The sequence below is a fragment of the Diabrotica virgifera genome, chromosome 2 (genome assembly GCF_917563875.1).
Source record: "Diabrotica virgifera virgifera chromosome 2, PGI_DIABVI_V3a".
Lineage (NCBI taxonomy): Eukaryota > Metazoa > Arthropoda > Insecta > Coleoptera > Chrysomelidae > Diabrotica > Diabrotica virgifera.
Genome location: NC_065444.1, coordinates 104,978,063 through 104,994,591, shown reverse-complemented (window position 1 = coordinate 104,994,591; position 16,529 = coordinate 104,978,063). Strand labels below are relative to the sequence as shown.

General features: G+C 32.0%; 1 protein-coding gene and 2 long non-coding RNA genes across 6 annotated transcripts in view; 1 reads left to right on the top strand and 2 right to left on the bottom strand.

Moving 5' to 3' along the window:
- Positions 1 to 16,529, bottom strand: part of LOC126880164 (NADH-cytochrome b5 reductase 3) — a 106,539-nt gene that overhangs the window by 29,099 nt on the left and 60,911 nt on the right. For all 4 annotated transcript variants that reach the window (XM_050643919.1, XM_050643918.1, XM_050643917.1 and 1 more), the window contains one exon: positions 3,055 to 3,262. In XM_050643919.1, the coding sequence (XP_050499876.1) occupies positions 3,055 to 3,262 (208 nt within the window). The remainder of the gene's footprint in view (positions 1 to 3,054; positions 3,263 to 16,529) is intronic.
- LOC126880166 (uncharacterized) lies at positions 4,460 to 6,236 on the top strand. The gene is made up of 2 exons (XR_007696459.1): positions 4,460 to 5,077; positions 5,954 to 6,236. It is a non-coding gene; the product is annotated as an uncharacterized LOC126880166 (long non-coding RNA).
- On the bottom strand, positions 6,223 to 11,528 carry LOC126880167 (uncharacterized). The gene is made up of 2 exons (XR_007696460.1): positions 11,154 to 11,528; positions 6,223 to 9,732 (listed from the first exon to the last, which is right to left on the bottom strand). It is a non-coding gene; the product is annotated as an uncharacterized LOC126880167 (long non-coding RNA).

Below are 16,529 nucleotides of genomic sequence, written 5' to 3'. Positions count from 1 at the left end.
CTAACCCCATTTTTTCCATATCTTTTTCGACCTCTTGCTTCCATCTATTTTTCGGTCTTCCTTTTCTCTTTTTTGAGGCTATGTTGTAGTTTAGTACCCTTTTTGGAGTCCTCGCGTTCGGCATCCTTTCTATGTGACCTCGCCATCTAAGTCTCTGTGCCTTTATCACTCCTATTATATTAGGTTGATTGTATAATTCCTTTAACTCATTATTTGATCTTCTTAACCATAAACCGTCCCTTATTATTCCTCCATATATCTTCCTCAGGATTTTCCGTTCCCAGATCTCCAGTAAACTTTGTTCATTTTTTGTCATTGTCCATGTCTCACTGCAGTATGTTACTATTGGTTGGATAGTTGTTTTGTATAACTGTATTTTTGCCTTTCTTGATAAAAACTTGCTTTTCAGCATTCCATTAAGCGCATGTACACTTTTGTTGCCTGCCATTATTCGAGCTTGTATTTCTTCTTTAATATTCGGTTTACGTGATATTATTGCTCCTAGGTATGTAAATCGTTCTACCATTTCGAATTCGTATGATGTTCCTTCTTCTACTTCTACTTTAAGCTTTTGTCCATTCCTGAACTGACCATCTGTCCATTCCATACATTTTGTTTTAGTTTCATTTATGTAGAGTCCCATTTTCTTCGCTGCTTTTACTATTCTCTGTACTATTTCCTGTAGCTCTTTTGTTCCTCTTGCAAGCAACACCACATCATCCGCAAATGCCAAAACTTGGTGTCGTTTTTGATATAGGAGTGCTTCTCTATTAATTTTTGCTTCTCGCATTATTTTTTCTAGGCATAAGTTAAAGAGTAATGATGACAAAGGATCACCCTGCCTTACTCCTTCATTTACTATAAATGTGTCTGATGATTGGTTGTTTATTTTGACTCTATTTTCTGTATTTTCTAACGTAATATGTATCATGTTGCGTAACTTTCTGCTAACTCCCAATTCCTCAAGCGCCTGCTTTAAATTCTTCCTCTTTATTCTATCGTACGCTTGCTGGAAATCGATGAATAGCGCTATCGTTGGTAGGTTGTGTTCATAGCTTTCTGCTTGTAATTCTCTGATTACGAATATTTGGTCCGTTGTGCTTCTTCCTCGTCTAAATCCGCACTGATATTCACCTATTATATTTTCAGCTTCTTTTTCAAGTTTATCTTTTATGGATTTTGATAAGATTTTATATATGGTATTTAGTAATGCTACTCCTCTGTAATTACTACATTCTGTTTTGTCTCCTTTTTTGTGTAATGGGCAAATAATTGCTTCCTTCCAATCTTTTGGTATCCGTTCTATTCTCCATATCTCTTTTATGATCTTGTATATACACTCATGTAGCAATTTTCCACCATATTTCATCATCTCTGCTGTTATATTATCGCTTCCAGGACATTTGTTATTCTTCAAATCTTTTATGATTTCCTCGATTTGTTCTTTGCTGGGTGAATTATCTTCTATGTCTTCTAAGTTTTCATTTCCTTCTTCTGCTTCCATGTATTCTCTTTGGTTTGACTTATTCTTGCCATTTAGTAACTCGTCAAAATACTCTTTCCATCTCTCTACTATTTCTGCTTCACCGCTTATATTATTTCCCGCTTTGTTTTTAACGAATATTGGTTTTTGTTGGTATCCTCTTTTCTCATTTCTGGCACCTTGATACAGGTTTCTTATTTCTTTATTTCTGTAGTTCTCTTCTATTTCTTTTAGCTTATTTTTTACGTGTTTTCTCTTCTTTTCTCTCAGCAATCTCTTTACTTTATTTCTTTGCTCTATATATTTATTCTTCGTCTCTGTCGTTTCTTTCATTATCATTTCCATCCTTAATGATTTTCTTAGTTCTATTTCGTTTTGGCATTCTATGTCGAACCACTCCTTTCTCTTTTTATTCTCCTGTTTATTACACTCTTTTGCTGCTTTGTTCATTACTTGCTTTATGATGTCCCAGTTGTTTTCTGTTTGTTCTTCTATTTGTATCTTTTTTAGTTCTCTTTCCATTGTTTCCCCATACGTTTCTTGCTCTTTCTTTGTTGCTAATCGAATTGGTTTATTTATATATTTCTTTACCTTTATTTTGTTTTTGTTTTCTGGTATCAGTTGTTTCATTTTGATGCCCACCATGTAATGATCGGAGTCGGCATCTGGTCCTCTGTATGTTCTTATCTTCTTTATACATTGCTGTTCTTCTTTTTCAATCATCACGTGATCTATTTGGTTTTTAGTCTTTCTATCTGGCGATATCCATGTTTCCTTATGTATTTCTTTTCTTTCAAAATATGTGCTCATTATGATCATATTTTTTTCTCTTGCGAAATCTATGAGAAATTGTCCGTTCTCATTAGTTTCATTGTGTTTGCTATGCTTTCCTATTGTCGGTCTAAACACTTCTTCCTTCCCTATTTTGGCATTAGCGTCGCCTAAAATAATTTTCATATCATATCTAGTTACATGTTAATTTTTTTTAATTTCTTGTGACGTATCGTATAATGTAGGTATAGCCAATAGTCAAAGTTATGCCTTTACAAAACCATATTATTTAAAAAATATAAGGAGTACCATAACTATTATATGTCATAATTATTATAATTTCCTTCATACACGTAAAAAAATTTGTTTAGTAAATACGTATTTCTTAAATCCTTATTTCTTAAATCTTATGCAGTAAATTTTACTGAATGCAAAACCATTCGTATAATTTTCATTCTACGCAAAATAGAGATCTTAATGAACATTTGATGTCGACAAATAATTTCGAGTATTCGAAATATTCCGTCCCACTTCTTTTAACACGCCCTGTATATACATATTATATTCATTTTATTTGCCTAATATTCTAATAATAATATTCTAATATTCTAATATTCTTACTGAACCTAAAATACAGGAAATTAAATATTTTTACTTTTCAAGCGATCGGAATTAAATATTAACGCCCCACTGATCATCTCTTAATTGCATATCGGCCGTCATAGGGTAAAAGGACTTTAGCCAAAAAATCCCTAGAGTAGCCTGGTATTAGATAAAACTTAATAAAAATTTATCATTACCTCCAGCAATGAGGTTAACTTTCTTCACTGTTATTTCTTCTGGTGGATCCTTCCTAAGTTTTTTCACTGTAAATTTACCATGACCCAAGTACTCAATTCTTCCCGCTGGACCTCGTACATCGATAGTGTCGCCAATTTTAAGGGATTCTAAATGTTGAGTCATTTTGCCACCATCTGGAAATTTGGGATGAACATTTTTGAAATATACCTAAAACAAAAAGAAACTCAGGGCCCGCTGTTCGAACGCTAATCAAAAATGGAATCAACTGATCATTATCAAATATTTAATTACTGTCACCAACTGTCAATGTCAACTTTGTTTGGGTTGCTGATAACATAGTTGATTAAAATTATGAGATTTATTAATCAATTATGTTAATAATTATTATGTTAATTAATAATTAATTAATCAATCAATAATCATAATTAACATAATTGATTACAATCAACTGATTGACGTACGAATGAGGGGTGCTGTTATTGGTTGTTAAGGGGACTTAATTATGATCAACTTCTTGATTAGCGTTTGAACAACCGGGCCTTACACATGCTTTTCAAAAAATCGTAATATCATATGATCAGTGACTTTTTAAACGTGGATACAAAAAAAAAACTAGTGTTCGAAATTCTCACAAAATATTCACAAAATTCAAAGAAGTACGTTCCTTATTTATATTATTGTACATATGCGGCATTTCCCATCTCTGGTGACGTCACGAATATGATTCTGTCACGTAAAGCAAAAAACTCAAAAACGTCAAAGTGACAATATAGAATAAAATTCATCTCCCGTAATTAGCAGATCATCTCGTTTAAGAAAAAAAATTAAAAAAATATCCCCAAAAGAGACAAATATTTGTGTTTCTCTCCACATATAATATAGAGGATAGTTAATTAGAAGACACAAATACCCAGAGTCTCTCCCGTTAAGTATTTAGTTATCGTAAATTTGGTCATCTGATTCGTAGCAAAATTTGAGTGGAAATTCTCGTCATACTCGTACCTAATGTCTGTCCCACTTTGACTTTACAGTACACGAACATACGGCAATACAATCCTTATGGGAGTTTTTAGCGCGGCGATGCCGATTTTCTTCAAAAGAATTTTCGATCGGACATTACCAAGGTCCTAAAAATGTAGGTCTCTAAAAATGTTAAATTAAAACTAACCCGTTACAGTCAAGTAAAACAATATTTTGCATTGTTTTTTTGCGAGTGATAGCCATTTTCGAAAAGTAATCAGCAATTTTATAATCGATATGCGTAAAAACTTTTTTTGGTTAAGTTAGAATATTCAACATTAAAAGTGGATGTTGTTCTATAATTTATGTATTGACAGTATAGACAGTTCTGAAGTAATGTCAAGAAAAATATAAAATACATTGTCAGTCAAGTTTAAGTCATAGAGGTATATATTGACATAGAGAGAGTGTCATTCGGAGCGAAGTGACGACACCATCTTTTTTCTTTGGATTAGTGCTACTTCACTCTTACACATAGTAAAGCTGCGACAGTATGATAAACGTCATTTTTAAGTTAGGAGAAGTATGAAGTTAGCTGATGTCTTTCGTGTTATTTTTATTTTATTTTAGTCACTGTTTACATTTATTTGTAATTTGTAGATGTTTTTAGACAAATATTCTGTTTGGTTTTGTTTTTGATTGTTAATTGTGCAGCGAAATTGTGATAGTAAATTAAATATAAAGTTGTTTATCGCCTACAGAACTGAATTATCCCATAGTAATTATCAATTTGTGTCAATTTGTTTAAAAAAGAAAAAACACCTTTCCTTGTGTTTGACCGACTTGTAGCAAGGGCTTTCTTGTGAATCCTGTAAATTGCGGGAATAGGACAGACAGGGATAAAATCCTCACTTTTTACTGTTCCCAAGGCTATACATTTCCCACATGCAATACATTTAAATGAATTTTATCCAAACAAAGGCAGGAACATTGGATAAAAGCAATAAGGAGAACAGACCTCAAATTAAAATATGAGAGTATACAGTAAACATTTTATAAGTGGTAAGTTTAAAGTAATTCAACTAAGTAATAAGTTTTTGAAATGTCTACAATAATAATATACATGTACTTACCAATTCGGTTCTAGTTTAGAACAAGGGTTATGTAAAGAAAATCATGCTTGATCATGTAAGATATAGTGTATTACAATATGGTTAAATGCAAAGCTTAATAATGCCTTAATGCATATAGCCTGCCTAAACTGTCCTTAAATCTTCTTTAGACTTTACAAATCTAACAATATCTGCGCTCTGCATTAGTTGATTCAGCTTGTGGTTCATTTTAATTCTCCATGAACCATCTCTACAATGTGTTGGTCCAAATATGTTCCTTAGTATTTTACGCTCAAATATTTTTAGTCGATTTTCATTAGTGGTTGAGATGGTCCACATTTCACATCCATATGTGACCACTGGTGTAATTACTGTTTTGTAGATTCTAAGCTTATACTCACGATTCAGTAACAGTAACTTACTTTTCATTAAGTCTTTGTATGCATAAAAACACTTCTTATTACCGATAAGAATCCGTTGTTATATTTCTTGACAGGTGTTGTTGTCATTTTTTATTATTGAGTCTAGGTAGGGAAAAGTGGAGGCATATTCGTAGGTATGGTTGTCTACCTTCAGATTCTCATGTGGATTCGACTTTGTGCACTCCATATAGGTATTTTTTTTACTTTCATTAATATATAGACCAAACATAGCAACTTCCTGTTTCAGCTCTATAGCTTTTTCGCTTAATACATTTTTGTTGTGGCTTATTATGGCAATTGTCCTTAAATAATGTTAAAATACTCATGTGATATTTTGTCATATTTGTATGATTTTTTTATGGTATACAATTTAGAGTTTTTATTTATGTATTTGTTGTTTTTAGGAATAAACACCAGCTATTTTAAATGTAGGAAAAGGAGAAACTGCTGGAACCTAACTTTACACAAATGTTTTTGACTATTGAAGATTTGGATAAACAACAGAAGTTACTTTGGGCTATAGCTATGTGCAGATTTATTTCATTGTGGATTACTATGTTTATTCTTTTTAACTATACTTCCTACGTTGTTTGTGAGATTAATATTATTATTTAATTGATTATATTAATATTTTGTAATAATAATCAATGCTTTGGTTTAACAAATAGACAACTTAAAATAGAAAAATGCTTTATTGTCATGGAAAATTGTACAATTTATACACAAAACTTACAAAGAGTCATAAAAAACAATAATAAACTAAAACAATAACAAAAAAATGTTAGGATATAAAGAGACTAACACTCATAATCGTATTGAAGGTTTTTATATCCTCTTTAAATCCTAACATTTACACAATGTGCTCATACCAGCAACAAGTTTTTATACTTGTGTATTATGAGTCCTATTTGAGAGTACCAGTGGTAATGCAATAGGTCTATAATTGCAGGCATTAGATTTTTCACCACCCTTATGAAGAGGAATAATGATGGCTGTCTTTAGGCAGCTCTAGAAATTTACCTTTCTTAAGGGGCTATCCTAGTGTAAAAGTATGAAATTCATATACTTTTTTGGGAATTTCTAAAATAAAAAATACTGTACCAATTATTTTGAAAATTTGCATGAACATTTGTTATAAAAAGAAGTACATGTGAAACAATTTTCATAAAAAAATATTGAAAATTAAACGATTTATTCGCCATCTACTGGCACAGTGAAAATAAAAACATAGCTCCACTGCTGCAGTGATTGGGACTAAAAGAGATCCTGAAACATAAAATATCAAAGTTATTATTGAAATATAGGTTATTTTCTATACCATCAAATAGGGATTTTTTAATCGGATAAAAAATGTCAATTTGGCGGTTTTTGAAACTGAAAATGTTCTAGCTAATTTAAAAAAAATTTCAACACTGTCATTTTTCCAAAAATCCTAATTGATGGTATAGGACATAGGAAATAACTTATATTTCAATAATCACTTTGCAATTTTATAATTCAGGATCTCTATTAGTCCCAATCACTGCAGCAGTGGAGCCATGTTTTTTATTTTCACTGTGCCAGTAGATAGGGCATAAATCGTTAAATTTTCATTATTTTTTTTTATGAAAATTGTTTTACTTGTACTTCTTTTTATAATAAATGGTCATGCAAATTTTCAAAACAATTGGTACAGTACTTTTTATTTTAGATATTCCCAAAAAAAGTATGTGAATTTCGTTCTTTTACACTAGGATAGCCCCTTAAAAGAGTCGTTAGTGGGATGAGGACTCCCAACACATTTTCTGGGAGATTTTTATGACAATTTTTATGGATAGTCCATCAGTACTACAGGAAGATTTGCTTTTGATACTATTGATTGTTTGGATCAGTTCAGATTAATCAACTAGTCTTATAAATAATGAATTTGAGACCTTTCTTGAATTAGGGAGATAGGAAATCGGATCTTAACAAAATTGATCTCTTGTGACAAAATAGTTGATGTTATAATTTTACTCACATTAATAAAGTATTCATGGTCTGGAAGGGAAAATGTTTGAGCTGTGTGAGTTTGATTTCAAAGATTGTTTATTATGGACCAAATTTCTTTTGCAACACTTTTAAAGCTTCTCAGATGATTTTGATAGTATAATTTTTTAGCTGATTCTTTAAGTTTTAAATAGGTTGCCCTGTACTTAGTGATATATTCAGTAGCAGAGACGTTGGTAGTAAATTTCTTGATGTACAGGGTTATTCACTATATTTTGACCCCCCCCCCCCATATATATTTTTGACATACAGTAGAACCCCGCAAATCCAAACTAACGGAAAGTGAAATTTTTTTTTAAAATTTAAGACAAAAACTTAAATACATGTTTATTATATAGAGTATAACCAGAAAATTGAACAATATTGGATTAGTAGGACTTTGACATTTAAAATTTCTTAAAAATAAATACGTAGGTACTTTATATGTAATGATTATAAAGGTTGTGTGTGTGTGTGTGTGTGTGTGTGTGTTTGTGTGTGTGTTTGTGTTTGTGTTTGTGTGTGTGTGTGTGTGTGTGTGTGTGTGTGTGTGTGTGTGTGTTTGTGTGTGTGTGTGTGTGTGTGTGTGTGTGTTTGTGTTTGTGTTTGTGTTTGTGTGTGTGTGTGTGTGTGTGTGTGTGTGTGTGTGTGTGTGTGGGAGCGCGCGCGCGCCAAAGAGATGGCATTAGACAAAGAGTCTTTTTGCCACAGAATTTTGTTATAGATATGTTTAAATTTTTATCTTAGAATCATTTATAAACTTGATTAAGATATTAAATATAGATTTGTCAGAATAAGATAAAACATTGCTGATGCTAATTGGAAGGCTAATGTTAAGGTTAATTAAACCTAAATATAAGTTTTGAGTCTGATCCCTATGATTAAGACAATCAAAGAATACATGTTCAGATCCCCGATGGACTCATGGTTACAGGAACAGAAGGGAGTTTCATAGATTCCAATCCTATGTAGATGCTCTGGAAAAAGTCCATGGGTAAGTTTTAGCCGGGTTATTAATGAGGAATGTACTTTGTTATAATTGTAGTTAAAATGAGGTATACATTTGGGTAATAATGGGTGAATAGAAAAGTAATGATTTCTTGATGTCTGCTGAACATCTCTTATAAAGGTTAAACATAAATTTACTTCGGTTTTCTCATAGTCAGGTTACACGTTTTGCAGGAGAGCTTTGAATTACTAGTTAGGCTGACTTTCAGATAATCCGAACTTTTCAGAATCCGAACAGGCTGTCCCCCCAATTGGTTCGGATTTTCGGGGTTCTACTGTATACAACATACTAGTGATGTCATCCATCTGGGCGTGATGACGTAATCGACTATTTTTTTAAATGAGAATAGCGATCGTGTGCTAGCTCATTCTTCTTTTTGTGTCAATTAATTTAATTTAAAAAAATTCTTTGGACACTCTGTATAATTAATCATGTTAATGTTTATATTACTGAATATGGAATTGAATAACCTTTTAAATGAGCTAGCACTCGACCCCTATTCCCATTTAAAAAAATAGTAGATTACATCATCACATCCAAATGGATGACGTCACTAGTACGATATACAGGGTGTTTGGTAAAGAATGGGCGATAGCTTAACCTTAGATTCCTGGGGTTAAAATAGTTTGATTTAAGCTAACTTACCTTAGTACGAAAGTTGATAATAACCGAGATACAGGGTGTCAAAGTTAAACTTTTATTTTATTTATTCTTGAATATTTCCTAACAGGCATGGGATAATAACACTAAATTTGGTAAGCGGGGGTTTTTTGGGACGAGAAAGCTAAATTCGCCACCAAAAATGATATATTTTCCAAACGGAGCTATATACATCTTTCAGCACTCATTTAATACGTTCAATTTTTTGAATCAAAATTTTTATTATGTTAATATTTTTATTTAAAAAAGTATACTACATTCATCTCGCTAAATTTAACTGTGTTTGAGATAAACGCATTTTAAGTCTGTGATACATCATTTTTTTCAAAAACGAAAATCATAAACGTCAGATGGTAGTTGATTTAAAAAACGCGTATCATCAAATACCAATTCATGAATTTGACAAACCATTTACAGCTTTTGAGGAAAGTGGATGCCTTTACCAATTTTGTTGTATTCCTCTTGGGGTGACCAATGGAGTATCATATTTTCAGAGAGCCATTGATTCTATCAATAAAAAAGAAAATCTACAAGGGGTTTACGCTTATTTAGATGACGTAACAGTTAGTGGTGAGGATCAAGATAGCTATGATTTGAATTTACAGAAGTTTTTAAATGCCGTTAAAAAATATGGGTTAACTTTAAATCAAAATAAATGTCACTACAATCAAAAGTTATAAATATGTTGGGATATACAATATTGCACTTCTATGGACAGTAATTAATGAAAAATAAATTCTCATTGTTGAAACAGATACATGAATGAATTTGCTATTGCTATCATGCTGAGTCAATCTGGAAGACCCGTTACTTTTTTCTCACGTATCCTCACAGATTCTGAACAAAAAAAATTTATGAATTTTCAAGATTTCCATGCTAAGATACTTCCAGTCAGACAGGGGGACTAGCTCTACTTATCAAGAATTTATTAATTACCTACACTCTAAAGGAATATCTTCAAGTAGAACAACACCATATAATTCTGAAGAAAATGGTTAAGTTAAAAGATACAATGGAGTTATATGGAAAGCAGTGAATCTAGCATTGAAAACCAGTAATTTAGACATCACTAAATGGAAAAATGTTCTATATACCTAGGGTTACCATAATTTATTAAGGCCAAATCTGGACAGGGGTAGTCCAAGGAAAAAAACATATCCTTGCCCTTGCCTTTTGACACCCCCAAAGTTAGTGCTGGTATTATCAGCACAAACGCAAATTACTTTTAAATCAATAAAGTACTTTTTAATACATTTTAAAACATGTTCTACTAAAAGATAGATGTTTCACCCGGAAGTTCATCAAAAAATAAAAGTTTCACGTTGACACCTTCATTTTGCTTAAAATAACGAACACATACCGGAGTCAGTTTGATTTCGTTTCTGTTTGAACTATAACCGTAATAAAATTTGCATCTTTGAGTTTTTCGAGTAATTTGTTAAATATGTTTTTTTTAATATTTTTTTTAGTAAAGAAAAAAATCCGGACATTTCTCATATCCGGACATGTCTTTCAAATCCGGACGTATGGTAACCCTATATATACCAGATGCTCTGCACTCTATATGAAGTTTACTGTCTACAGCAACCAATTGTACACATCATGAACATGTGTTTACTTATCAATGAAGATCAACTAGCAGAAATTCTATTTCTTCATGAAAGATTCAGACACAGTATTACTAAGAAAATTTGTATGAATGAGTAAGTTTGATCCTTTAGTTGAAGAGGATTATCTTTTAGAAGCCAATGCAGATTATGCCTTACTACAGTATCTAAACGGAAAGAAAAGTACAGTTGCAACGAAGTACTCAGCTCCTAGAAGTGACCTAAAATTATTGAATCACAATAGTGATTAAGATGAAAGTCCAAATAATACACTAAAGAATTCCACTACCAAATCAATATCAGATGAGACAGAAAATTTACCTGTTTAAGAACCGAATCAAGTCCCTGATGATAATCATGAACCAATATTAGAAAATTCTGATTTTCAATCTAGCCGTAAATAAGCTAGAACTAAAAATAAACTAAGATATTTCCAATTTCCAGCATTTTGTTCAAAAATAGAAATAGGGCTGGATTAAATTATTTGCATTTGGGTTATGTTGTCTTGTCACTTGTCATAATAAATAAAGAAGAAGGTAATTCTCCTTATTTCACTTGCCGTCCCGTACCCCCACTTAGTTTCATGTTATGTTTCTCGATACATTGTGCTAGAAAGAGATACCGCAAACCAGTCCAAGAGATCTTGTCGTCAGTGGTGGCGGAGTGAAGGCTCACTCTATGTTAATATATACCTCTATGGTTTAAGTAAAGTTTTATATTGTCCTACCAGGTCCTACAGTTGAGAATAAATAAAGTATAATAATTGTTGATGGTCAGTTCACCTAAATTAAATTATAACAAAGAATATTAAATAAGCTTAAAATTATTACTGATAACATTGTATTGAGTAACTCATTGCTTATTTAAAAAAATTGGATCCTAATTGCAGTTTATTGTCATTCTTAATGACTGATTTCCAAGATGAAATTAATGTCATTTTAATGTGTTTACACCACAGTGGCAGTGAAAGTGAGGAAGACGGGATTATAGAAAGAAGCTAAAATATATAGTTTAAATGTATTTTAATTATTTCTGTAAGTACCTACGTATTTATTAAGGTTTAACATATTTATGCGCTTAAATACATTAATATATAAATGTTTTATACAAAACTATTTTTATTTTGTTCACATAAAGGTATTTTTCGAAGAAAAAAAATGTTTTAGAACCCCTGACAGCCACAAAATGTCAATAATATTAATTAAGTTATTAATAGTTATCCTATAGAAAAAAGTATGTTTGCTTAAAAGCTGTTTCTGATAAAATTTGGCATCACTGTTGGTCATAAGAACCTGTACTGTAAAGTCAAGGTGGGACGCACAATAGGCAAGTAGACCGGGCAGTATCGTCGCCCCCGCTAGCGAAATTATTCCTATTTGATTTTTTTGCACAAACTTACTCAAAGAGAGGTCCTTATAACATATCCACAGGCGTGGCGTGGTCGAAAAATTTTTTAAACAATTTTTTTTAAACAAATTCACAAAAATAATTTTTTCATTTCGAACAAAATTTTTTTTAGATAAATTGGCTTATTCTGAGCAAAAAAGGTCTCTTGTCATTTTTTTTCTAAAATTGATTGTTGTCGAGTTATATGCGATTAAAAATTTGAAAAATGCGAAAATGGCCATTTTCAAGGCTTAATAACTCGATTAAACATTATTATTATGAAATTCAAAAAGTGACCAAATCAAGTTTCAAATCCCTTCTTCAAGGGTCTGAAGAGATTTTTGTCATTATTTTATTAGAAAGGTGTTATTTTTAATTATTAAGAATTAGCGCTATAGTCCAGGATGTATCGTCGCCCCCGTTAGTGAAATTATTCCGATTCCATTTTTTTGCAGAAACTTACTCAAAACGAAGTCCTTATAACATATACACAGGGTGCCGGGCGATGACGTGGTCAAACAATTTTTTAAACAATTTTTTTAAACAATTTTTTTAAACAAATTCACAAAAATAATTTTTTCACTTCGAACAAATTTTTTCTCGATAATTTGGGACATCCTGAGCAAAAAATGTCTCTTGTGATTTTTTTCTAAAATTGATTGTTGTCGAATTATACGCGATTTATAATTTGAAAAATGCGAAAATGGCCATATAACTCGACAACAATCAATTTTAGAGAAAAATCACAAGAGACCTTTTTTGTTCAGAATAACCCAAATTATCTAAAAAAAAATCGTTCGCAATAAAAAAATATTTTTGTGAATTTGTTTAAACAAATTGTTTAAACAATTTTTCGACCACGGCATCGCCCGGCACCCTGTGTATATATTATAAAGACCTCGTTTTGAGTAAGTCTCTGCAAAAAAATGGAATCGGAATAATTTCACTAACGGGGGCGACGGATACATCCTGGACTATAGCGCTAATTGTTAATAATTAAAAATAACAGCTTTGTAATAAAACAATGACAAATATCTCTTCAGGATCTTGAAGAAGGGGTTTGAAACTTGATTTGGTCACTTTTTGAATTTAATAATAATAATGTTTACTAGAGTTATTAAGCCTTGAAAATAGCCATTTTCGCATTTTTTAAATTTTTAATCGCATATAACTCGACAACAATCAATTTTAGAAAAAAATGACAAGAGACCTTTTTTGCTCAGAATAAGCCAATTTATCTAAAAAAATTTTGTTCGAAATGAAAAAATTATTTTTGTGAATTTGTTTAAAAACAATTGTTTAAACAATTTTTCGACCACGGCACCGCCCGGCAGCCTGTGGATATGTTATAAGGACCTCTTTTTGAGTAAGTTTGTGCAAAAAAAATCGAATCGGAATAATTTCGCTAGCGGGGGCGACGATACTGCCCGGTCTAAAGTGGTATTAAGTTGGAGGTAAGGACATTTATATTTTATGAGCTCATAATATAAAGGCATATCGGTCAACGGACTATTTAATGCGCGGAACATTTTAGTTTAGATACAATACCGTAGTTTTTCTCGTAGTTTTCGTTCCAACATTTTCACAAGGGCGGCTCTGGCAGGGAGGCGCTAGGGGCACTGCCCTCCCGCTAGCTCACTTCATGTAGTAGATATCTCATACAATTTATTTTGAATGAATCTTTCTTTATTTAAAAAGCTAATAAATATTCAGTCGATGCGACAAGATGCTGCAAAAAATATACAAATACATAATTTAACAGTGTTTACCCGCACCATTGATTAAAAACAACTACACAGTGTAGTTTTTAATCAATGCCCGCACCCGACGATGGGCTCTTTTTCGAGCGACCGCGGGCACTGTTGTCAAGTTAGAAAAATATCGGGCGGTAGATGATGACTTGCCGTGTGCTAAAAAAGAAATATCCTCAGATTCAGGTAGTAACTGGCAACGTTACGGTATTTGCCTTAGCAATCGGTATCGCATGCATCAGTATACTTCACTCCGGACACAGCCCGAGCTTAGTTTTCGGTCTGTTAAGTGTACAATTCTTAATAATTCTGAACTCATTATTGTTAATATCCGATAATTCGATATGGCAACAAATATTAATAGTGTAGGTACCTACGCTTTATTAAGACAAAAGTACTTTGGACTTTTTTTAAATACAAAACAATTAGGACCTTCTAGACCAAAATTGGACATCATTCAGACGGGACAAAGTGGTAGGTAATAGAACTTTTAATCGAAAATGCAATAAGAAACATTATTTGTTAGCAGATTGAATATATCGCTTCTATTGTTTTAAGTGTTTATTGTTTCCACCACAAGTGGACGAAGCTTGGACTATCCGGGGTGTAAATGATAAAAAATATCTCAGAGAAAATTAAAAAACAGCGTTAGCTCCAAGGCTCCAAACATATTCATTCCACTATTGTGTTGAATACCAATTAGTAGGGTCAATAAATATTCAGTCACAGTTAGACTCGGCTTTTAGAAGATCAATAAAGGAACATAACGAGATAGTGGCCAAAAACAGATACGTATTAAATAGAATAATCGACTGCATTAAATTTTGCGGAGCGTTTGAATTAGCTCTAAGAGGTCACGATGAAAGTTTGACATTTACGAATCCTGGAGTATTTCGGGGACTTATCAACTTAATGGGAGAAGTTAACATTATATTGCAAAAACATGTAACCAAAAATAATACAACCTTTTTGGAAACTTCAAAAATTATTTAAAACGAACTGCTGGATTCAATGTTATTTATAGATCGTGGATTAATAAGAAAAGAGGTAGAAATGGCTCCTTATGTGCCAATTGAGGCTGATGAGACTACTGACGCTTCCGTAAGATCAAATGATTTTATTTTTAATTTTGAGATATACCCTTGGCAATCAAATCTTTGAAAGATTATGGGGATATTTTATATACCTGATTCGCATAATTTTCCGTATGCTCATTTTATCCATTGTTATGCCCACCAGTTTAATTTGATTGTATCCAAGGCAGCTTTTGAGCATCTTCTTCTTCTTCTTTACGGGCCATCTCCGCGACGGAGGTTGGCAATCATCATGGCTATTCTGATCTTAGATGCTGCTGCTCTGAATAGTTCGGTTGATGTGCATCCGTACCAATCCCTCAAGTTACGCAACCATGAGATTCTTCTTCTTCCTACATTTCTCTTGCCCTGTGTAATTAATTGAAGTATGTTGTATCTCTCATTACGCATAACATGCCCCAGTTATTGCAGCTTTCGTATCTTGATGGTTTCCAATATTTCCAGTCTTTTGTTGACTCTTCTCATGTTGACTCTTTTGAGCATAAAATGGTAAAACTCTTTTTTACTAACTTAATTGTTAATAATTTCGCATTTGCCGCTCAAAATAAAAGTGCCCCACCGATATTTTTACCCACGAGCCGCCACTGCATTTTCATTAGATTTAGTTTTTTAAAATCTGTCATTTGTGTTTACTGTTCATAATTATTTATATTTAGGTACATATTATTTTATTTATACGTATATATCTTCTTCTTCTTTTTCATACAGAGGAAGAATTATTTATATATGTATATATTTTTCACTTCTCTTTAATTTCATTGTTTAATTTAGAATAAATGTGTTAAATTCTTATCTTATCATATTCATTGCTCTAAATTTATCCCTTTTGGAAGCAGTCTCGCTGGTACTTTTAGTGGTATCAGCTAATTTCCTTTCTCAGCGAACCAGCACCTATAGAACCTGAGATTGGGACAATTTCATTAAAGTGGGGTCTATTTACCAGCCTCATAACAACTAGTATTATTTGACTATTCTATTACACAGCGTTATGTGAAAAAAGACAGTGTATAAATAATAATTAAATCTGTTAGACCATTGTCTATATGAAATACTTATATCGTTTCAACGTTTGTAACATTACTAAATTATTTATCATATTTTTTATGACAAGGGTTATTTTAAGAACACGTTTTTTTAACTTTTTTCGTAACTGTTTTCGTTTCCAGAATATCTCCTTGATAAAACTAGACAGAAAGATAAAACTACTGGGAATTTATAATGTTTACCTAGTAGTCTACATTTAAACCTGTATAATGTTTGATTTTTTGATGTAACCATTAAATATGAGTATATAAGTGAACCTACGAAAGTATTAGTCATTTATCTCACCAAGTGGATGACCTAATCGAAGTGGAGATAGATACAACAGAAAATGAAACAAGCTAACATATACAAATGCCTAGTAACAATAATAAATAACAGGGGAAGCATCTGGAAATTTGGGATGAAAATTTTTGAAATATACC